A 24,047-nucleotide genomic window follows, 5' to 3' on the forward strand; every position below is an offset into this window, starting at 1 on the left:
CAAAGGGACCGCTTCCTCTGGAGCGTTATTCTACAAGCTGTTCTGATACCCACTATAAAAACCTCTCGAACATTCTTGGGATAATTCTGCCTTCAACGAAAAAATGAATGAAGATAATGAAATCATACCTACGGCAGTGTAATTTCAAAAAATAATGAACAAGAATATGCGATCTATACAAGCACGTTCTTTCTATTACGAATGGGTTTTAATCTATCATCTCTCAAAAAGAATTTCTTTTCGCGGTGTCATTCACTCCTGAAATTCTTCATTTTGTACAGTTATTCTATAAACCGTTACCTTGAACTCTTGATTTCTCACGGATCGTTACCTAACAACAACGGTATATAAAAAATGATGCAGATCACGAAGCCTTCATCTTTGAAAAATCTAAAGAGTTTTGACGTGAAATATTCGGTAGCTACGAGTTTTTCACATTACTTTTAAAAGGCATTCACCACCTTCTAAAAATAAAACGTAATGTAATCTTGAAGCCTTGATGACCACATGTTCATCGATGGTGTGAATATATGGTTGGACCCCATATGTGCTTGATGCCGTGAGAATGAATGCTCATTTTTTTTGTACACCATGATTTCACATGATAAACATTAAGCTGACAATGAACTGAAGAAGGGAAAACTTGAAAATAAAAATGAAATTAAATAAGGTTATGTCCATCTAGTTAAAACAGCTATTTTTTAACGCCGTTCTGTAAAAGGATTCAAGGGTCTATTTCCATCCTTCCTCATCTAAATTCAATTAAACATTCGTCCCAATTCATACCCTATTCATTGGAAGTTGCCCAGGTGTAATCCGTTTTAGAATTCGGATGAATGGTTTCGTTAGATGGGGCAAATTATGGATTGACAACTACAAACCCTCGAAGGATCATCCACGATGATGACGTATTTAATTTCGAGCCCATTGATAATTTTGAGGATTGTGATTTCGAACAAGCTGTTCTTCCTAAGCCGTAAGTTGGAAAACAATCGGTCAAATCTCGAAAATCGTCCAACATGGGAATTTCCACAACTGCTTCTATTCACAGTGACTCCGGAGCTGTTGTTCATAGAACCGCAAGTGGTTTTTGTGGAAAACTGAAATAATAAACGACACAACGATCCATTATTTACTTTCATGACGCTGATAAAAGACCTTATCGAAGGAAGATTGATAATTCCCGTTCTCGCCTGTGTTTTCTTCCTCCTTTTATCCTCGAGTGTATCGAGAGTAGGATTAATAGCAACAATCCTCCGGCGGGGACTGGAAAAATGTCGTTTCAGTCCCCTGAAATTCAATCATCTCATCGTTCGATCGATTCATTGTTCCAATCTAGAACCGACCATGAACCAATCTATTATTGTTGACGCGCTGACCATCAGCACAAAGTGAAATTGCCACTCTGTCGATTGATTCATCAATGATTATTATTTATTAGTGTAGATATGTAACTTGTAGCATTAACGTCACATCCAATTCATCAACCGATCTTTCGATCTTATTTTAATATTCTCATCTTTTATTTCAGGTGAGTTCACGTTCCTGTGTCAATAGTCTTCTTCTGGGTAAAGTATAAAAGTTGCAAAGATAAAAATACACCTCATCACATTTCCACTGCAAAGTGGAATTTCTTGTACCTACGTTTCTCGTGATGTAACAATCGATGTTTTCATTTTACATTCGCGTATTTTTATCATGAATTGGCTGTTTTGATTTTGCTGAAAATGGGGCTATACTATTTATGGAACAGAGGCTGCTCTGGACCCTCTGAGACGATATCTGATCATTAAAGAGCATCCTTACACATGGATACACATCCTGCTGATGTAATTATTTACTTCGGTACTCCGGATCTAGCTACAAATCAGTCAAGCCCAGCTTGACGTTTATTGAAGCGGAAACCTTCGAAATAAAGGTTTTTTTTTGGAGGAATGAAACCCTTCACGTTCCGGCAGTTAGGTTAAGAAGTATATTCGATTTTGTATAGGAGTTTTCCGATAAGTTTATCAATAATAGAAGGGTCAAAGTATCGCTATCTTGACAGACAGACTTCAATCTGTTAGAGAGTTAGAACCTTTGAAAATTCAACCTTCTGGAGGTAAGGTTAGGGCAGTTGAAAGGTTCGAGGCTTTCTCACGTCTGCAATTTTTTCAATTTCGTTTTGGATAGCCGATTGTCGAAATAGTCTCCAGTTAGTCGACTCATTGCAGAAACTCATAAAATGTTTTTTCAACAAATTATTAATTTCCTTCTTTACCCATAATGCAGAAATGCAGGTTCACCATTGTAAACTTGCGTTACAGTTGCTAAATGTTATGATAAGTGTGTAGAAATTAGGGCAATAAGTGTATGCCATTGTTCTTTGTTTACTTAATCGTAGACATTCTTTCCTTCAGTGCATCGGCATCCATTATGTAGAAATTCGCCGACTTGAACTTTGTTGTTACCTTTTATGGTGTTTTACCATGTAAACAACCATTTTCACTCTCCGGAATTGTCAACTACGCCTGCATACTCTCGCGCTGTATTGAAAATGATCCGGAGATTTCACAGATGCGTCGTGAAATTTATGGTGTCGATTTACCTTCGAAACAATTGTTTCGAATTTATTGGCATCCATTCGGATAGATATAAATCTCGGGTCATATAATCTCGGAATTTAATCGGCCATAAATGGGAGCTATGAGAAGATGGATTGGCAGTAAATTTTATTAGGTTGTACGAAAATGCTGTTTTCATAGGCTAAAAACTGGATGGCTGCATCTCCAGGACGCTATCATTCCATCTGTGGTTTATGCGCGAAGATAGTTCACGTTTTTTGGCTCATCAAATGGAGCTCGATCAAGTGGAAAAAACATGAGCTTCCTCCTGAAATTCTGACAGTTTACGGAGATGGATCATAATGTCCGTTGTATCCTAACCGAATATCATTTCTTCTCCACATCCTGCTGTGGAGATCCTTAGAGATCTTCTCTTTCAGTAGAAGCCTAGGGGCATCTCAACCCCATAAAAATCTCGTCGGAAAATCCATCTCCAGATGACGATTTCGCCACAACTGCCATCCGTACGAAACCGAGCCTTTGTGCTTTGTGCGATGAGAAAAAAAAACCGGTCAGTACGGCCTCCCAAACTGGAAGCGCCCGAAACTTGGCAAACGCCCGAGGCAGGAATCCCGCAGGAACGCCGCTCCTGCAGGATCGAAATTCCGTCCGTCGTAGAAAGGAACCGCTCGTCTCTCGGCTGCAAAGAAACCACTTTTCTCTCTCTGTCTACGAAAGTGGGTTTATTATCGAATTTATTTCGAACCGCGCTCAAACTTTGGGCCAATTGAAAACTCCGAGAAATGTACCCGGGGGTCAAACGGACAACAGATCTCGCGGAATTTTAATTTAATCTCGCGATTTCGCTACCTCAGGTGCGCTCGGATCGTCCAAGTTTTGCCGCATAAATCGCGCGCGGCTTTGGGTTATTAACGTTTCGGCCAGATTTTCGGGGAGGTCTTATTCTGGACGTAGCGACCTTGTTTTTTTGATTGAGGATCGTCTTCATTACTTTTTGCGGGGATTTTCACGGAGGTGCTGGTAGATCTATCATTTTGACGGCGATGGGATGAAAGCTGTCCCATCGTTTCATTCTTAATTTGCCGTGTTTAAATTGCTGTATTTTAAGAGCACATGAGCAACATTGCTCACTAGCATGAGCAGAAACTATCAAGAATGTGACATAGTGACTCTGATAGTATCGAAACGCTGAACTCCTGTGTCATCGACTAAAAACTGATATGGGAGTGCCGAAGAAAATTCAACGGCAAGAACGAAAAGGTCTTTCATATGGATTCTTGGTCACTTAGAAATCAAAGGTAACGAAAAGGCCAATACGCTTACCTGAAAGAGAGCAAGAAAGCCACTTACTTGCCTAAAAACTATAGATATGTGGCATAGGAGAATAAGGAAGAGTTTTTGGAGAAGAAGGAAACGAAGGTGGAACACTGGCAGAATCTTTCAGGAATGGATCACTCTATAAAGTTCCTTCGGAATTTCAATACTAAGATCTAAAAATTGTTTGGATGTCAGTGAGAGTCTCCTTACAGGACATTGTTGCCTCATATGTTGCGAATAGCTTTATCAGAAACTTAAAGTCATCCTCCTTGAAGTCCTCCCCAGATACTGGAGTATATTGGACTATGGGAGTGCCGAAGAAAGTTCAACGGCAAGAACAAAAAAGTCTCTCATATGGATTCTTGGTCACTTAGAAATCAAAGGTAACGAAAAGACCAACACGCTCACCTGAAAGAGAGCATGAAAGCCACTTACTTGCCTAAAAACTATAGGTGGCATAGGAGAATTGATCTATAAGGAAGAGTTTTTGGAGAAAAGGGAAACGAAAGCGGAACACTGGCAGAATCTTTAAGGAGTGGAACACTCTATAAAGTTCCTTCGGAATTTTAAAACTAAGATCTAAAAATTGTTTGGATCTCAGTGAGAGTCTCCTTACAGGACATTGTTGCCTCATATGATGAGAATAGCTTCATCAGAAACTTAAAGTCATCCTCCTTGAAGCCCTTCCCAGATACTGGAGTATATTGGACTATGGGAGTGCCGAAGAAAGTTCAACGGCAAGAACAAAAAAGTCTCTCATATGGATTCTTGGTGACTTAGAAATCAAAGGTAACGAAAAGGCCAACACGCTTACCTGAAAGAGAGCATGAAAGCCACTTACTCGCCTAAAAACTATATGTGGATAGGAGAATTTATCTATAAGGAAAAGTTTTTGGAGAAAAAGGAAAATGAGGAAAAAAGAAGGTGAAACACTTGCAGAATCTTTCAGGAATGGACCACTCTATAAAGTTCCTTCGGAATTTTAAAACTAAGATCTAAAAATTGTTTGGATGTCAGTGAGAGTCTCCTTACAGGACATTGTTGCCTCATATGTTGCGAATAGCTTTATCAGAAACTTAAAGTCATCCTCCTTGAAGTCCTCCCCAGATACTGGAGTATATTGGACTATGGGAGTGCCGAAGAAAGTTCAACGGCAAGAACAAAAAAGTCTCTCATATGGATTCTTGGTCACTTAGAAATCAAAGTTAACAAAAAGACCAACACGCTTACCTGAAAGAGAACATTAAAGCCACTTACTTGCCTAAAAACTATATGTGGCATAGGAGAATTGATCTATAAGGAAGAGCTTTTGTAGAAAAAGGAAACGAAGGAAAAACGAAGGTGGAACACTGGCAGAATCTTTCAGGAATGGACCACTCTATAAAGTACCTTCGGAAGTTTAAAACTAAGATCTAAAAATTGTTTGGATCTCAGTGAGAGTCGCCTTACAGGACATAGTTGACTCATATGATGAGAATAGCTTTATCAGAAACCAAAGACATCCTCCTTGAAGTCCTCCCCAGATACTGGAGTATATTGGACAACTCTGGTGCTAGAGTTTGTTTTTCATTTCGAAATTAATGTCAATCGATCAACGGATCAACGCATTACGCAAAATGTAGAACTTCGTACGATAAAACCTCAAGAATAACTTTTCATCGTGTCGTCTTCGGGCAAAAACCTGACGGTACAAACCGGATGGTGTGAAAGAAGCCTCACTTTGACGAATGTGGTTACCTAGATTCAGTTCTCCTTGTTGGAGATAATAATTCTCCCTCGCGCTTCTTGGAAACTGTAAACAAAATAAAGATCCCAATCGTGTCTGAATCTCGAGCTGAAGTTTCATCCAAACAGCCCGATTCCGAAACAATATTGCCGAACGAAACGACATTCTAGATTCGCCGTGTAATTTCATGCGAGAGATCGAAAATGATCTTTTGTATTTTCGAGTCGTCCTCGGGCCGCGAATAGAGCGTTTCATCTCCGGATGCAACTTTGTGTGTGTCATCTCTTGACTTTATTACTCCCCCCCTTCGTTTCGGCCGTATTTTCAAAAGTCCCGCGGAGATTTAGTGGACCGTTTGATTTGTGGGAGCGGCGACGCTGGCCAGGTAATACGTAATAAACAAGACAAACAAGCCAAAATGGATGATTTAACGATCACTTAATGTCGCCGCGTTTAATGAAGAACCCGACTTGTCCGTTAGCGGCGAAAGAAATCTGAGTAATGGGCGCGACACACTTGGATCGACGTCAAATTCCGTCGAATGTCAACGGTTTGGACGGGGCATGTAACGCTGGATGTTTTCGATATTGATCGTAAGGTTCGTTACTTGTATTATCCTTTTTTGGACTGAACTCGATCGATCTATTGATTCCGCTGTCGAATAGAATGCCCAGCTCACAAAGACCCACATTGTTTTACAAGAAATTTGCCCTTTTTATTTTTATCACTTCCAGTAGTCAATTGGCAGAATAGTCAGGTATTTTCAACCGAATGTGCCAAGAGAACGGTGTGTGTTTACCACAGTTACCCTAGTTCTGAATCTGGTAATCTTGAGCTGAGAATCAGTATTTTGAAAATTATTTTGTGGTCGATGTTGCTGTCTGAAAGACAGGCTCCCCATTTCATCATCTAAACAGTTGACCGAAACTGCTCGTCCTCGATAGGCATCCAATGAATCATAATGCAAAATCGAGTATAATCCCCTTCTGGAAAGCAAATATTTGTTCGCTTTCTGGCCTCTCCGATTGACGTCTATACCCCTTCCGAACTGGCGGTTGTCAGGCCTCTCCTTTGGAGTTGCCAGTTGGCCATCAGTTTCCCTTTTGAAATTTGACGAAGGATAACCCTCGTTAACGCATTCGAGCTTTTTGTCCTCTTGCTGTCCATTCTCGTATCTCGCTCTTCACTTTCGTACAGCGAAACGTTCGATTGATCATTTTCACTTCATTATTATTAATGATTCTGGGACATTTTGCTCCTGCTACGTAAAGCCCAGATTTCGGTTGATTAATTGGCATTCTTGCTCTCCTATCCGATTTATGACGATGACGATGAATTCACTCCGAAAATTGGGTTCATAAGAAATGTTTTCCACGATGATATAAGTTGAAATCAAGAGGCTCGATAAACAAAGAGATTTCGGCATCGTTCAACCATCCACGGATCGTTATTAACTCATTCAATTGAGCAATATCTGTAGCAAATACCCCAACCCACGTTCGGTTTCAAGGTGGAAAACTGATCCAAATTAAACGGCAAATAGACAAGGCTGCTCCTTCTTTCTGCATCGTCCCACACGTCCCGTAATAATAATTCGATTTTATAATATCTGTCGGACGTACTTTGGATTAGTTTCCCCCTAAGAGGAGACGCGCATAAATCATGGAAATTTACATTTCATTCTTCGGTTTGTTTATACGTGGACGTAGGTTGTTGCAAAACATCGTTATAACTTTACACGACATCGACCGAGGAAAAAAATCTCTGAATCCGTTCTTGGAATACGAGCCTGTCGAGTTTTCAGAAGTTTTTTCCGGCTTGAAATCTCTATGAACACTGAAAAATTCATCCTAAAGCACTGTTTCATGCTTTACTCTTGTAATTTTCACGTTGAGAACTTTTTTTATTGGAGGGGATCTGGATGATTACATAATTGTTTTTCGGCAGTTTTACAACATCTTTCGATGAAATTCTCGACGGGTGTGATCGGCATTTTCATTGCCCATATACTGCGAAGATTTTCTTAGTCGTTGGAATGTACTAATTTCGTAAGGTGGGATCATATGATACAGAGCGAGCCAAGCAAGGGGCAGATGGGAAAGGAAAAAGCTTCGGAAATAAAAGTTTTTTGACGTTTACAAATCATAAATGTAAACAATCTATGTCAGTCTGACAAAGTGAGGTTAGCACTGATCACAGACAGGTGTGAGAAGTGCTGATTAAACTCGTCGATAGTTATTATTACGGTTTTTCAGGGGGAATTGACCCGTAAAAGTGGATCTTCTGGCATGCCAATGCTTTCTCACCAAAGGCATACTGTTTACAGGATCCATCCTCCGTCGGTACCATAATTTCCACGAGAGGAATCTCCAGAATAGACACACACGTAACGATCCGCAAAGTTTCACCTGAGCCGAGTGCGAGTGACATAAATCCTCGTGTAACCTAGGCGTCTTCGAAGGTCGAAGTTTCGCTCGTATAAGAGACAAAAATTATTTATTGCTCTTCAGGATCCAGTTGGCGCAGTATTTCACAGCACCTTACGTTTTGGAGTGGGCAATGTGTCAGAAACATGAGAGTTCCTAGTCTTGTGTTTTAAATGTCGAGGTCGGGGTTATCGTGTTTTGTTGAAGTTTCACTTGGGTAGGCGTCGTTTCAGACGTCACAAAAAAAAAAGATCTAGATCAATCTGATACGTGAAGAGACGACGTATTTGGCGAACGTTACAAAAAAATGGATTTTGACGTGGATGTTCATATTTTTTCAACAAACCACTGATCTTTTGATTGTTTCAACGAGGATCGGTGGGTTCCTTTCATTAAATTAGGATGGACACAGAAAACTTTGAGGATTTTCTATTCGATGGTCGAATTCAAAAAGGATTAGGGATAAAGGACTACATATACGAAGTGACATTGTTTTTTTTTACATTTGAGAAAACACCTTTTTCTTCAATTAACATACATTGACATTTCGAATACCGTGAGCTTCTTCCAAACACGCTACGAACGATGTTAACGAATTTCTATTGTCGTAATTCATGAATATTCATGATATACTCGCTATCACGTACGGGCACTTTTCCATAACAATTATAATTGCTAACTACGTATATTATCTGACCTGAAAAAATAATGGGGAGTACCTGGTGGAATTATTCCGATGGGGATCAACTTTCGAAGATTAATACACCGTAGACTTTATTTTTTTACCAATCTTCGGAATAAACCGATAACATCGGTTTATTTCAATTTTTTTCGTGCATATTTCGTCTGATCCGCGAATTAGAAAGCAGGCCGCGGACGGGCATCGGTCGATACACTCCGATGCCCCTTTGTGCGTTTTCTATTGGGAATATTCGCGGGCGAAAGTGTCCGATGGAAAGCGGGATGATGGAGGCGACGAAGCGTAAGACGAACTAGTCCGGACGAAACACATAAATCCATTAGCGCAGATTATTTGTGAACAAAATCGCGTTATGGTCCGTCGACCGGGAGCGCGGTGGTCACAAATTAATCTGGTATCTCCGTTGTTTCTTCCTCTAGTTTTTCGTTTCGTTCGCCGGTCTTGATCTGTAATGTAATTTCGACTGTATTCACGGAAGATTTGACGCGTCGAGACGAAACGTTTCCAATAATAAACGTCCGAAATCGGCAGCACCCCACCTTCGTTTTGAACTGGGTAAATTACAGAAAAAACTGAATACTTGGATAATAAACATTAAAGTTAATCAAAAAGGGGAGAACAAGGACAAACGCCGAAGAACTCTTAAAATATATTTGTCTACGTTTCGTAGACACCAAAGATGACAATAACATACAGAAAAACCCCCTTTTTGGTTCAACCGTGGAGGACACAATAACCAATTTACATTAAAGTTTATGTTGAAAGAATATTCGAATGAATTGTGTTTACCCAATTTACTTCTGGAAGGACTTATCTAGTTGAAAAGAAGATTAAAAGGAAATTATGTACTCAGTAACAGAAATAAGAAACGCTGCTCAAAAAGTGGCAAGTGTAGGCTTCATATCTTGTGAAATATTTGCATGTGGGTTATCATTTGGGCTTTCGCATAGATGGAGACCATGCCTAATCTAGGTTTCGCTTGTATGAGTTTGATGATTGAATGTTGGTGTGGCGAAAACGGTGTCAACGGTATAATAAATGTTTCATGATGCCAACAAAACTTTTCGGTGGTGGCTCAGTGTGCGTTTGATTCAATGGGCTCACAGATCATTTTATCCTAATTAATGAAAACACGACAGAGGTGAGGCATCGTGATTTGATTGTAGAACCTATTTTGGTTTCGTTTGCGTCAGCCTTCAACTATAGTACTCGTTTACACCGGGTCAGAATGGTCAACGACCGGATAGAAATGCATGGCTTGAAAGAAATGGGTTGCCTGCTGCCTCTCCAGAAAAAAATTGTATTGAACATGTGTGGTCTGCAATGTCTCAGCAATTATACCGCTTACCTGGCCCACCGCAGACATTACAACAGCTCGCCAATGCTTTGACGGACATTTGGCAAAACATTCCTCAAACTTCTAACTATAACCTCATTTAACACAATGCCAAGAGCACCACGAAGAGTTAGATGAGTCCCTCAACAAATATTAAGTCTTGATTTCGAGGAGTTTGAAACAGAAGGACCTTTTTTTGAGCCTACTGACTGCAATTATCCACCTTGGTCAGTGCTTTCCCATTTTTTCAATGTCACACAAGTATCCACCACTACTTACTCAGGTTCCTTGTGGATAACGTGAAAAAGCCCTCCCCCTTCGGTAATTAGCTGCTTTTCTCGTTACGTAAAACAGGACCAGCCCCTTTCTTCTCCCCAAATTCGTAAATATCCCCATACTTTCCAGCCATTCTCCAACATTAAGTCCGAGCGATAACCGTTGTGTCGGACTAACAACCCCCCTTGAAAACATCACATTTCCGAACGAACCCCAATTTAAATAATCGTCTTACATCGCAGTACATCGACTCCCCCGGAGCAGTTCATTCCGACGAAACCCCGATGTTATCGCGAAGAATTAACGATACATACCCTCGCAATTCCGAGAATCCCGTAAAAAGACGAGCCGGCGTCAAGGCTAAATTCGCTCCCGTTTGATTTCCCGACAGAAGAGGGGGTTGATTATTCAAATGTAATGAGGCGATTTGGGGGGGGTTGGGGGGTTGGAAGGTTGAAAAGACGGCGACGGCGGCACCCACAACGGGCGAGGCCCTATGGGAGGAAGACGAAGTCGTTCGCGACACGACGCCGACGGGGGATGATGAACCGGGACGTAGGGGGTAGGGGGTGGAAAACCTCAATCGTAAAAAAGAGCGCGGTGGGTTCGGGCGAAAAATCCGAGAGATGACTTCCAGACGTGGATTGTCTCGATTTCATCTGGGAAGGAAATGATGAAACGAAGAGGGTTGGGGTATGATTGGAGGGTGGCGAATATGAAAATGACGGACTGTAGACAGATATCGCGGATTATGTGGAAGCACCTTGGTATCAAGGTTTAATATCTGGTGAGGCCTACTCTAGTTCTAGTTTTTTAATTAAGCCAAACACCAAATGTTGTTCTGGGCTGTATCTGTCCATTTTATGAACTCTGCTTTATCAAATATGAATACTGATGCCCACGAGAGTCTCGATTTTGAGACGAAACTTGATATTTCATCGTCGAGACGAGACATTTCTCGACTGAATTGATCTTGAAGTGCAGCAACTGTGGCCTAAACAAATAATAATAAGATATAACCAGTTGGGATCTTGCGTTTTGCAGCAAAACTCTTTGTACTGTCTACCTTCAATAAATTGGTGGAATAAAACTTGTTGACCATTTCCTAAGGACTGTTATTCTCATTATTTTCAGGAAATATTGTTAGTAAGCATTGAATGATAATATACATGATGATTCATAACTATTGGGACATACAATAAGGATCGAAATATAGGACTATAAATATAGGACCTTGAAAAGCTCCTTCTGTAGAGAAAACATACAAGTTGTCGAAGTTGAACGGCAATAGATTATAATGTCACAAATAAATTCACCTGAAGAAATACAATTTAGCAACACAGCAACATACATTCGATTGCATACTTTCATGATTTACATAAAATTGAAATTTCCCCTCTGAGACAATCGAGTCTAGATTTGCGTTTTTTTCAAAAACTGGTCGTGTGAACAAACGACATCCTTTACTTTCTTATCGAAATCACTTCGCAGTTTCGTCAAACATAGCTACCATTTCATCAAAACAGAAGATCTACGAGTTTTGGTATTGAATTCCGGGATTAGTATTGAAATTTTCGCATTAAAAGGGCCGAAAACGCGTTCAGGTGGTAAACTAAATATTTTCAATTAATAAATCGATCAAGTGAAAAACCCGTCTGCGAACTCGATGACCCCCTTACCCCGCCGCCTCCCCCAATATCCTAGGAATACTTAACCGCCCCCTCTACCCAGCCCCGTTTCCGTTCGGAATCCAATTCCGGAAATTTCCTTTCACTTGTAGGAAAACTGAGACGCTAAAAGGAAAACTTCGAAGGGGGTCTTTAATGGACAAGGTACTAAATCCAATTTTTAGTTAATAAAAACAACAACGTAGTAGCCTGACGACATGACTCTTTCCGGGGGCTGGTCGACGTGGCGGAAAATTCTATTTCCGGGTGTTTATTAACACTTTTTCGATAATGGAAGGGTCCACAAAGCGATTTGACGAGTTCACGAATCGTAAATTATCTGTGAAACGTCCCGAATTGGAATATGAAAACAAATTTTATCTGAACGAAATCGAAATCCCTGAATTTACTTTCCTTTTCCATGTAGGATTTGAAATGTTATTGAAAAAATTGAAATGGTGAATTTGAAACGCGACATTTTTCATGTTTTTCTGGAGCTCTTTGCGTTTGATTCGGATATTCATCAGGTAATGTATCCAATTCAAACCAGAGAACCAAAGCCTCTCTCAAATAATGTTCAAAACAAGGTTTTTGTATGAAATTTGGAACGATATGAACTTAATATTATGGACTGATGTCTAACCACCAAAATCAGCTGCCTCAGTCAAAGCCATTCAATTAAAACGCACCGAACTAATTTGTACTTCCAATATCATTTGCAGCATCATGTCCTGCATGATTCATGATCCGCGCTGTTTGAACAAAATTCTTTTGGTTTACGTATACCGGCTACGCAGTCATTAACTCCGATTCATCATCGTACGCGTGTCCCCCCCTGTAATCGAATTATTAAAATTTCATCGCCCATTCAGGACGAATCTGCGATATTCATGGAAGTGGATACCGAAAAATTAACATCGTGTGAAAACTTGAAATCACCGGGGATTTCCTGACGCATTTTCCCGGAAAATCAGGACGTGTTCGTTTTCCCTGATTCGTTATTGTCATTATTTCAAAAATAAGTTCATATACAGATTCAGGAACTTGCGTTGGATAAAGTTGATATCGCATTTTATAGCAGATATTCCGCACTAGAAAAATAAACATATTAGGAACGAACTTAATGGTCCTTTAATCCCACTGTCATTGTTGTAGAATTGACGGCTAGTTTCGAGACTTTTTCTTCCCAATTTTCCTATTTATCGAAATGAAACAAGTAACGTCCCTGAAAAATGGCGTGTTTCAGTTGCATTCGCCATTCTCCAGCCAAATATCTGCAATTATTATAATGGCTAATTTTTACACTACACAGACAGTGGTGACACATCCGTGGAAAAGTAAATTAATCATCCAAGATAGATCTGAATACTGTGACAAACGCCAAAGACGAGATAATTTAGCCACAGCGCGAAGAGATAGGATACGATAAAGATTTGGTTGCGATATGGCGAATGCGCCTCGCAGGCCTCTTGTGAAATTTCAATCTGAGCGGATCTCACGATACCGTTTTTATCCAAATGGAATTGGCTTTTTCAAATCGTTCGATTTATTGCCGTTCGTTTTGTTTTTACTCGTTCCTTCAAATGTTCCGAACCGATGACTCCGAACAAAAGATATATTGACGGATTCGTTACACATCATATAACTTTTCTACTGCACACAATCGACATAATTTTAAACGTCCAATTTCGATATGTCGTATCATGACCGTGGCCGGAAAGGGTAATTATTAAAATCGTAATTTCGTTTTTTATATCGCGGAATTTTGAACTCCAAATATAGAAATTACAGTCAACTTGAAGACGAAATTTTTCAAGGACCCCTAAAATATTTCAATTCACTGCTCTAGCTTTCCAAGGGGTCGAAATCTAGCTTTTTCAGATGACTTGTTGGTTTGCCGAAGTATGAATAGTGCCAAATTATCCTGGACCCTACCGGAGGAAAATCTCTCTTCTAATTCGATGCCAAGATGAACCCTACCTCATCCTCGGAAGCATCAATCCCACATTCGCATGAAAGGGCAATTTTTCACGACTCATTGGGAGGTAGGCCCGAAATACGAAACCAATCTCGTCCCCAAATATGACTTATCGACGAGGACAGGACATTTTCCTGTCGACGCATCCTAACCTGCTGCGTCCGTGAGGTCGTCGGATCCGACTAGACCGAGCAAACACGCCGAAATTTCCTTGTTGCTATGCCGAATTACTGGGGCTATTCACGTTGTCTGTTCGGGACGTCCGGGATTTTGGACGTACTGCAAAACTCGATGCTGGATGTCGAAATACGCGAACACTTCTTGCGACCCCCTCCCACGCCTCGTACGAGCGGTAACTGTCACATGGGAAATTGGACTTTGAAATGGCATTACTGCCGAATATCGTCCTTTTCCATTTGGAAGATCGAAAAATCGAACGCCTGCATACACGTGATGTATTATCGTATTTCCTCCGCCATTCGCTGTTGTAGTGTTTTTATCCCGGGCTGCTGGAAAATAGAAAATATCGTCGAAGTGACTTGATTTTGTTGTTGGGAGGTCCTAGTGTCTCGCGATTATTAGTTTGCCTGCGAATTTCAAGTTTTCCTATCTCATTTTTGCAGAGTTTCCTCTTGGACGGCAGACTCAACAATTTTCTCAGTTCAGGATGTTGTGAACGAAAAGTATCGTGAAGGAGTTAGTTGAGGGTTAATTGATAGGATTGAGTTAGTTGGTTGGGTTTAGTTGGCAGGTCCGACTTGTTTGGTTGGGTTTAGTTAGCAGGTCCGAGTTAGTTGGTTGGGTTTAGTTAGCAGGTCTGAGTTAGTTATTTGGGTTTACTTGGCAGGTTCAAGTTGGTTGGGTTTAGTTGCAAGTCCGAGTTAGTTGGTTGGGTTTAGTTAGCAGGTCCGAGTTAGTTGGTTGGGTTTAGTTAGCAGGTCTGAGTTAGTTATTTGGGTTTACTTGGCAGGTCCAAGTTGGTTGGGTTTAGTTGCAAGTCCGAGTTAGTTGGTTGGGTTTAGTTAGCAGGTCCGAGTTAGTTGGTTGGGTTTAGTTAGCAGGTCTGAGTTAGTTATTTGGATTTACTTGGCAGGTCCAAGTTGGTTGGGTTTAGTTGCAAGTCCGAGTTAGTTGGTTGGGTTTAGTTGCAAGTCCGAGTTAGTTGGTTGGGTTTAGTTAGCAGGTCTGAGTTAGTTGGTTGGGTTTAGTTGCAAGTCCGAATTAGTTGTTTGGGTTTAGTTAGCAGGTCCGAGTTCGTTGGTTGGGTTTAGTTAGCAGGTCTGAGTTAGTTATTTGGATTTACTTGGCAGGTCCAAGTTGGTTGGGTTTAGTTGGAAGTCCGAGTTAGTTTGTTGGGTTTAGTTAGCAGGTTCGAGTTACAGTAGAATCCGCTTATAATGACATTGAGGGGAAATGAAAAACACGTCATAATAACCGGAAGTCACAAAAAGTAAAATTGATGATATTTTTTATGGATTCAATTTGAGAGAAAAACGACAAATTATATGTTTCCTTTATTGAAAAAATTTAAAATTATCAGCTAAATATGAAGAACTTTTTCGTTTTTACAAAAAAATCTGATATATCTCGTATCGTATCAAACCTCGTCGCATGAAAAGGGGTGGGGTGGCTTGAGAAAACGATCGAGATGTCACTATAACCGGATAAATTTTCTACAAATAATGTTGTTGTATCTGAAATCATGTCATTGTAAGCGACATGTCATTATAAGCGAAGTCATTAAATCCGAACCCTGTTGTAAGGAGTTTTGAATGAAACCAAACTTAACACTGCAATTGCGTCATAATAAGCGATTGGTCAATATAGCCGGCGTCATAATAAATGGATTCTACTGTAGTTATTTGGGTTTACCTGGCAGGTCTGAGTTAGTTATTTGGGTTTACCTGGCAGGTCCAAGTTAGTTGGTTGGGTTTAGTTGCAAGTCCGAGTTAGTTGGTTGGGTTTAGTTAGCAGGTCTGAGTTAGTTGGTTGGGTTTAGTTAGCAGGTCTGAGTTAGTTATTTGGATTTCCTTGGCAGGTCCAAGTTGGTTGGGTTTAGTTAGCAAGTTCGGGTTAGTTGGTTGGGATTAGTTAGCAGGCCCGAGTTAGTTGGTTGGATTTAGTTGGCATGTTGGAGTTTCGCTCATTTTTTGTTTAGTTTTGATTCGGGCCATGAGGAATTGAAATATTCCAACAGCTTTAGAACTCAAGAATTATAAAGTGTTTGTTCTATTCTGCGAAACGAAAACTTAAGACCGTCAGCGTGCGTTTTATACTTTCGTGTTCGATTCCGGAGATTTATTATCATTGGAAATGAAACTTTCGCGTCCGACCACCCTCCTAACCTGTCGATCGCGCCGGGGGAGTTTGTGCGCGAATCCGAACGAACGCGAATAGGGAGAGACATTCGAAATCGGCGTCTGTCGAGCCACAGGTGCACTTCGCGATATTTCCCCGCACATAAATCTCGCTGCACGGCGGATGGCGGCTCGGAAACATGACAAGTGGGTTACGATGCCGAAGACAATGCGCCATCATTAACGCGGGCGTGCTTTCAGGTCGCGGGAGTCTGAAAAAAATACCGCGATATTGAAGCTAGCGGCTACGGGCTTTTTTTCAGCGAGAATCTGAAAGAAAGCATTCAGTATTCAGTAACTGGAAAAGGGGGTCGCCGACAGCTCTCGTTGAAGAAGTAGAATTGTTGATAAGAACGTTTCCAGTCCAGGCTTTTTGTTGAAAATTGAGCTGAATTTTTCTTTTGGGTTTTCTGCTCATTTCGTGGCTGAAAAATCATGAGGTGAAGCAAAAAAACATATCGGCCAGTCAAATTTAGATACAAGGCGTGCTGGTTCTCTAAAAAAAAAAAATATGCAGAATTTTTTTGTATTAATCTTTCGGAATGATACACATTCTTGTGGCATTGGATGTGCTTTCTTACATCATCACTGATGAAAGAGTATTTCGAATCATTATTGGTTGAAACGTGTTGTTGGCGTCTGAACGTTGAACTCCAACGAACTGCCTTTAAGAATTCACGAACAAATACACCTGGTGCAACGACCTTCTCCGGACTTTACCGTTAATTGATCCACTTCTTGAGTATACACAGACTTCCCTCCCATATAAGGTCAAAAACAATACCTAAGCAGTTCCGACTAAGATGCTCGGTTTCAATAAAGGACGAGAATGTCAGGATGTGGAAAAGTTGGAGTACCTACTGCCACAATTCGCAATTATTTGAACTGTCTGTGATTTATAAAGTTTGCCAGACCATCTTCAAGCTTAGCCGAGCTTTTCTCGACAATTCTCTTCAGCATGTCGAATAGATTGCGGAAAACTTTATCGATTTACCATTCCTCATAAGGATCTTTGGTATCAGGCAAGAAAAAAATTATAGGTATCTCTTGAAAATGTATCTTATGACTAGTGCCTAGAAAGTTTCCATTCTTACAACTACAAATATTTTAATCCAAGTCAACGAAGGAACGTTTATGTAATAGTTGAAATTAAACTGTTCAAATGGAGGATTGCTTATGGTGGTAATAACAGGTCGGCAGCCAGCCAAACGCTTGGCCAACATAGTGGAACTTTTATATTCTCTTCAAGCTCCCTTCAGCTTGATCTAGACTGAACGTTCGTTGGGGCGAGTTTCAAATATCGTCGAGTGGAAAGGGGATCGATAATACCTAACGAAATTCTTTCGGATTTCCTATACGAAGTTGATGAATGAAAAGCGGACATGGGCACGTCAGCCTTCCGAGCTTCCATATCACGAACAGGAAGATGGAAACTGATGGACAGGAGAGCTAGGGTGGTGATGAATCATACGGATCTTCACTTTAAGGAATTGCGAGGATACACAAAAAAAAATAGTAGTAGGGGGACTATGAAAAGGCGAATCAAATGAATTCCAAAATCGATCGGCTTATTGCCGGCATCTCAGACAGAGTAGAGTTTTTAATACAAGTCTCAAATCCTCCAGATACGCTGAGAATCACGCCTTTTAATCTCAGTCGCTTCTATGGAGTGGAGCCAAGATCCTTTCTTTTCCTCGGTGAGAACGACACATAATTGAACGAAAAAGTCCTCTCCCCTTACAAAAAATGTTTCTCTCAAGTTAAAGGGCACTGTTGTGGCCTTTATTCCTCCAGGTATCAGGTTAATTCCCCAGTTTTTTCGTCATATTCAAATTAGCGAAATACGCAGCTGAATCGGCCGCTCGGGTATCTCTACTTTATATGATAATTCAAAAAGAAATCTGTTCCTAAGAGTAATTTGTGAATCTCGCCAGGGAGCTCGGAAACTCTGTAAAACTAAATATTGATCCCTTATTTCAGAGGGAAGAATTGCATGCATAAAATCCGAAGGAATTTCCCTCCTGCATACCGACTTCGAAATTCTGTTGCGTCTGAGAATTGCATACAAAATTTCATTCGCATCTTCTTATGCGCAGAAAAAGATTCTTGGCTTATTCTTCCCCGTCCATTCTTATCCGAATTCGAATCTCCCGTTTTGTCTTCGTTTCCATATCGTTTTATTATACTGTTTTGCTACGGGTTGTCTTAAAATTTATCTCATTCATTATTCATGCACATACTTGAAGGTCCTCTTTCTATTCCGGTATCTATTGAATTCTATCACGAGATCTGTACGAATAGAAGCGATGGATATAACTAATTCGAAATCGTTGGAGAAAACTCGAGAATTCTTTATTTATGGAATATTTGATGCATTTTTTATTATTTCCCTAGGTTCGTAACTACATTATTTCATCAAGAATCTGATATATCCAGTTTTTGGAATTGATTTTGAGGTTATGCCTCAATTTTCTCTTTACGACCAGTGATATAAATCTCTTTTATCTAAATCAGACAAGGTTCTTCAGAAATGATATCCTTCCTTTCCTTTCGAATATCATTTTTCTAACCGTGAAATCGAGAAACTTTAAGGAGTGAAGTGTCTATGACTGCCGCTCATATTTCACTGGAAGACGCCTGTAGGGATTGTCAGTCGAGGTTAAAATTAATAAAAAAGAAGACTATTACGTTGTGTAGAGAGATCTATGATGTTAAATGAGAAAATGTCGTATATACAGATGGGACGTCGTGTTCAGGTTTGAATGTCGCCGCATTTTAATGTCTTTTATTTCTTCTTCAAGTGCCGAGGGATATTGGCGGTTGTCTGAGACCGCGACCTTCCAGAAGAGTTACGACTAGTTTACAGCTTGACTTTGACTCAGATTTTCGGACCGCACGACGTTTTATATCTCCCAAGCAGACTATCCCATTATCTACACTCGTAAAATGACGCGTACTAAGCGTTCATATCTTATTATTTTTATTACACTGGAATAGGGTTGAGGTATACTCGAGGAGAAGCGTGTTTGGCGGTTTTCGAACAGGTTGGTCTTGAGATTTATTTGGTTAGGAAACCAAATCTTGGTGTCGAAACTGCAGACATAGAAGAGGAAAAGGATAGGTCCAAATCCCGAACCCTGGGGTACCCCAGTAGTAGTCTTGTAGGAAAGAAAGTGTTTCACTCTGAACTCACGATATTACTAATTCTGTTATCTATCTGTATTCTCGTTTTTTGTTGTCGTTTTGTATATGAACGACTTTCTATTGGTTTGCTTACCGTGCCATCATCATCTAACCGCTTATTTTCCGGCTCTACCATCTGTCACGGTCGTTTTGAGCTCGCAACTGAATGCCCGTCGTAAAGTCAACAACCTATGGATATTTCTCGTTCGTGAGAAAGAATATAAGGTGAGACCGGTCTCGAGTAAATCTAGGTGAATGGAATATTGTCGCTCTTCACTCATTTCGAGACACCTTGATCTTGAAGCAGAGGTCAAATTGCGACGTAACGTAATATCGAAGATAGTATTTCGTAAGTTGATTCACAACATTCAGTGCGGTTGTTCTCAATTAATCTGTTTGGTTATTTAACTTTGGTAAAGAGCTTTAAGTTTCACAACGTTTAAACGTTGGAATTTACGGCACCTTATTTATTTTTCGTCGTATTGTTGATGGTGAAGGAAATGTATGAAATACTTCAAGCTCATCTCGTGGAAAGTACCTCCAAGACTCTCGATTGTAGTCTGTAGAATTTGTGAGGCAACTTATTGTGCTAGTCTAAATGATTCAGCTTTTCCGAGCACATTATGTATTATTTATTATTTATGAGTGAATGCATTTCACTCGCTCCAATATCTGCGTCTTCCTTCCATCGTTAACAATTCTATGCTCTTTCTCGCCTAATGCTTACGAATCGACGGATAATGTTTATTTATGGCGAATTTTGAATTGGATATCGCCATGTATCGCGGCTAATGCTCGAATATGCAATTTCGAACCGAAGCATTATCAATCCGCATTATACTTTCGAATTAGAATGCAGATCTCGCGGTGGATAGCCGCGTTTCGAAGTCTCCTCGTAGCCGTAACCTCATTTTGAGTGTAATGTTGAAAAAGGCGAACTGTGCGTGGTGCCCATCCGAAGAAGTGGGACTCGGTGTCAACGATCCTTGTTGGTGCTTGTCCATGGAAGAATTTCTTCGCGGACGAGATACCGTTATCACAAACTAACGCGTTTCTGGTGGACCTAAAGGAAATTTGTACGCCTAGACGGTTCGAATTTTTCAGCTTGGTCTAGTTGAATGACTCAACTTGACTAGCAGGCCACGAGATCCACCTTCAAGGAACAATTTGCCTTTAAAACGATGATGAAATGATTTTTGTAAATACAGAGGCCAAAAACGCTTCTGTCTATGAGTCAAATCGTCACTACCCACTCCTGGTTGTGATCGTGCTAACCTCTTTTTTGTCAAACTGACGCCAACCTGTATTGTGCATTTCGGATTGACCCCACTTCAGGCATAGGCATGACATGAGAGGCAAAAAAACTATGTGTGACAATTATGATCACAAAACTCCAAATTGTGCATGTCAATCTTATCGAAAATAAGCTGAGCTGGCATTCTAGGGGAGCGAGTAGACAATCAAAAGAATTCGACAATCAAGTTTTCAATTAGGTATTCTTAAACCTATTTTACCTTCTCGGGCTATCGAGGCAACATGTGGCACTGAAATTCGAGATTTATGCTTGTCGTTTTTTGCTGCTCTATTCGGAAACAATTTCCCATGAAACAAAGCATAATAATCCCCTCGGTTTTTCGTAGTACCATCTGAAAAAATTCCATTCTATCTTCGAATACTATGAAATGAACGTTTTTCTGTTACGAAACCGGCCGCAATCTCATTGTTAGTTTGAAAGCAGAACGAAAATGAGATGTCGACTAAGCGATTAAATAATGATGGTGTTAGAAGTAATCGAAAGGCGGAGTTGTTCGTTTTTGCAGATTCCAATTGATCTGAATTTCACGTTCGAGATAAGTTCTTACCAAGTTCTACGATGAAAGTGTCCAATCCAACTGATCCCGTCTTTTCTTTGCTAAAGAACATCTCTTTCTGTACTCCGGTGGAGTATGAAAGTATATTTTCCTTGTAAAAATGGATTTGAACTGTCAATTAGGCGCGGTGAAAGGTGAAAATCGTCCGTTTCTAACCATTTTATCACGTACCATTTCTCGCCTAATGATCGAGAGAAGCAGCTCGTTCGATTATTATGCGCTCTAGTAGAACTGGGTGAGACATAAAGACATCCTTGTTCCCCTTCTATGGAGAGCGTTTTCTTACAGCCCACTAACCAACTGACAATAACTGGCGAATCTGTTGAATTTTCATCGCCTTCGTTCCGGTGCATGGAGCCTGTTTGATGGTTGTCAAGTATGGTTATGATGATGAGAGCTTTCGTTACTAAAATATCCGGGAAATTGAACAGGGTGTTTTTTAAAGTGAATCTTTTTTTCACATTATCTTGCACCGTGGACAATTCTCAACGTTTCATTTCTCTCACCACAGTTTTCTTCTTGTTGAAAGTTGTCCACACAATCTTACCTTTCGTAAAATTTGGGTAAAAATACAGTAGCAATACTGGCACTTTCTCAATGATCTATGTCACTAGCACTTTCAATATAATGCCTCAGTGCTTCAAACTATTGAAGAACAACGATATAGTGAACTATTTTCTTCTCTCAGCGACGTTTCTTCGACTCATGAAATCTTTTATCGTTCAGTTGAAATAATCGTTGAAATAAAAAATCTCAAATCAACTCAAATTGATTGTTTCCTTCTCTTTTCAGCAACTGTTCAGATCTCAACAAACCCAAGCGCAGACGCCCAACGCTGCCCAGTTGCAGCTGCTGCAACAGCAGCAGCAACAGTACCTGGCGCAACAACAGCAAGCCGCTTTTCCACAGCCGCCGTACGTGCTGAACCCCCAGCAAGATCAACCCTACTTAATCACCACAGGAGTGCCCCAATATTACGGAGTAGGCCCGTGGGTGTATCCCGCACCGGCCAACTTGATACAGCAAGGAGCTAGCAATGGACCAAGAAGGCCCATCACACCCAACGGTACCGCAGAGGCCCAGCAACAAGTGCAGGTAAGAATTTTTCGAACGTTATGTCTTGGAGTGAGATCAAATGGGGTTTTATGCTAGCAGCAAACAACCTATTCAAAAAAACTAACAGCTAAAAACTGAACAGAGTCGTAAAACGTCTATAATTCTATCAACCACAACATGAGCTGCTCACACAACTTTCTCTTGTTCAAGCTGCAATTTTGATGGCTAAAGCTGAAAACCCATAATGATCTCTGCTCTACTTTTGTCGGAAAATTTCCTTTAGTCTATTTTATTGTTACATATTGAGTTATGTACAGCCTTGTTCGACTCTTGTACATAGTTATGGGCAATGTAGAAAAATGTAAATCTATGTTTTCCCTTTAACATTGAATTGTTCATATAAATTACCAGCATTCATACTGGTATAACTGTTTATCTTGACCTAATCTTCAGGTATTCCATTGTAAAAACCATCCCGATTTGTAAATAATGTCGTTTTTACAGCCACAAGTACCAGGCGGTTACATTCTCCCTTACTACGATCAGAATACACCTATTATTATGGCACAAGGCGCTGCTATGCGCAATGGCACTCCTATGCGTTTAGTGAGCCCTGCACCTGTGCTAGTACAACCACAGGCTAATAGACAAACTCCTGCTGGAGCTTCTCTCTATTCCAATACACCTCAGAGCCTTTACAATGCTAACGTTAATACTTCCGTAAATGGAGGTACTTTGGGAGGTAAGCTTAATTCTTTTTCAACTGATGATACGTGTATATAAAATTGACATATATATTTAATGTATGATTTGTACATATTCATAAAAAAATGTTAATATAAATCAACCCCAGTCGACATGTATCAATGAATTATGGTGAACAAACCATTGGATTTTGATTATCGAAGTGGCTTTGTTGGGATAAAAATCATTAAAATGAGTTCAATTGTTTTAGGTTTATCTTTTTCTGAATTCCTTGATATTTACGATTATTACACAAGTGAGTACCTTAGTAGGGGTATATGTAAAAATTTGTACAAAAAATATTTAGGCAACACTAGGAGATTTCAAAATTATCAGATGTATGTACATTGGATAAATAATAAGTACATCATTCCTTATACAATTATCGAAGTAGGTTTTTGTATTCAACTTTCAGTATTTTTCATCCACTGATTGTACTTTTTTTTCTCTCTGGGTGAAAGAGATTGAGAAAGTTTTTCTCGATGAGAAGAATTCTGTTGAAATACCCACACTAATCAAACACCCGCTCTGTATATAATTAGAAAAAAAATCATTTATATGAATAAATCATACATAACATTTGCATGTTTGTCCGTAGCATTATATTATTTCACGTTTTGTACATATTAAGTTTGTGATCATTGCATCGTAACAAAAATGACAATTGGTGTGAATTTTACTAACTATGTGTTGGTTGACGGGCAGGTGTGGCACAGGGTGTTGGTTCCGGGCTTTTCCCAGCTCTTCATGCGGCTCCTCCTTCAGCTGCTTTCGGAAGTTCCTCGCTTGGAAATTTGGGATCAACTGCTACCACTTCATCTCTCCATTCAGGTAGGGTTGCTTTCT

The 24,047-nt window shown here is 40.1% G+C and overlaps 1 protein-coding gene across 7 annotated transcripts in view; it reads left to right on the forward strand.

Moving 5' to 3' along the window:
• Positions 1 to 24,047, forward strand: part of LOC123311230 (maternal protein pumilio-like) — an 85,552-nt gene that overhangs the window by 55,393 nt on the left and 6,112 nt on the right. For 6 of the 7 annotated variants that reach the window (XM_044895071.1, XM_044895073.1, XM_044895072.1 and 3 more), the window contains 3 exons: positions 22,194 to 22,496; positions 22,962 to 23,199; positions 23,907 to 24,032. In XM_044895071.1, coding sequence (XP_044751006.1) covers positions 22,194 to 22,496; positions 22,962 to 23,199; positions 23,907 to 24,032 — 667 coding nt within the window. The remainder of the gene's footprint in view (positions 1 to 22,193; positions 22,497 to 22,961; positions 23,200 to 23,906; positions 24,033 to 24,047) is intronic. The other variant, XM_044895076.1, reaches the window with a different exon arrangement.

The sequence above is a fragment of the Coccinella septempunctata genome, chromosome 4 (assembly GCF_907165205.1).
Source record: "Coccinella septempunctata chromosome 4, icCocSept1.1, whole genome shotgun sequence".
In the NCBI taxonomy this organism is placed as follows: domain Eukaryota; kingdom Metazoa; phylum Arthropoda; class Insecta; order Coleoptera; family Coccinellidae; genus Coccinella; species Coccinella septempunctata.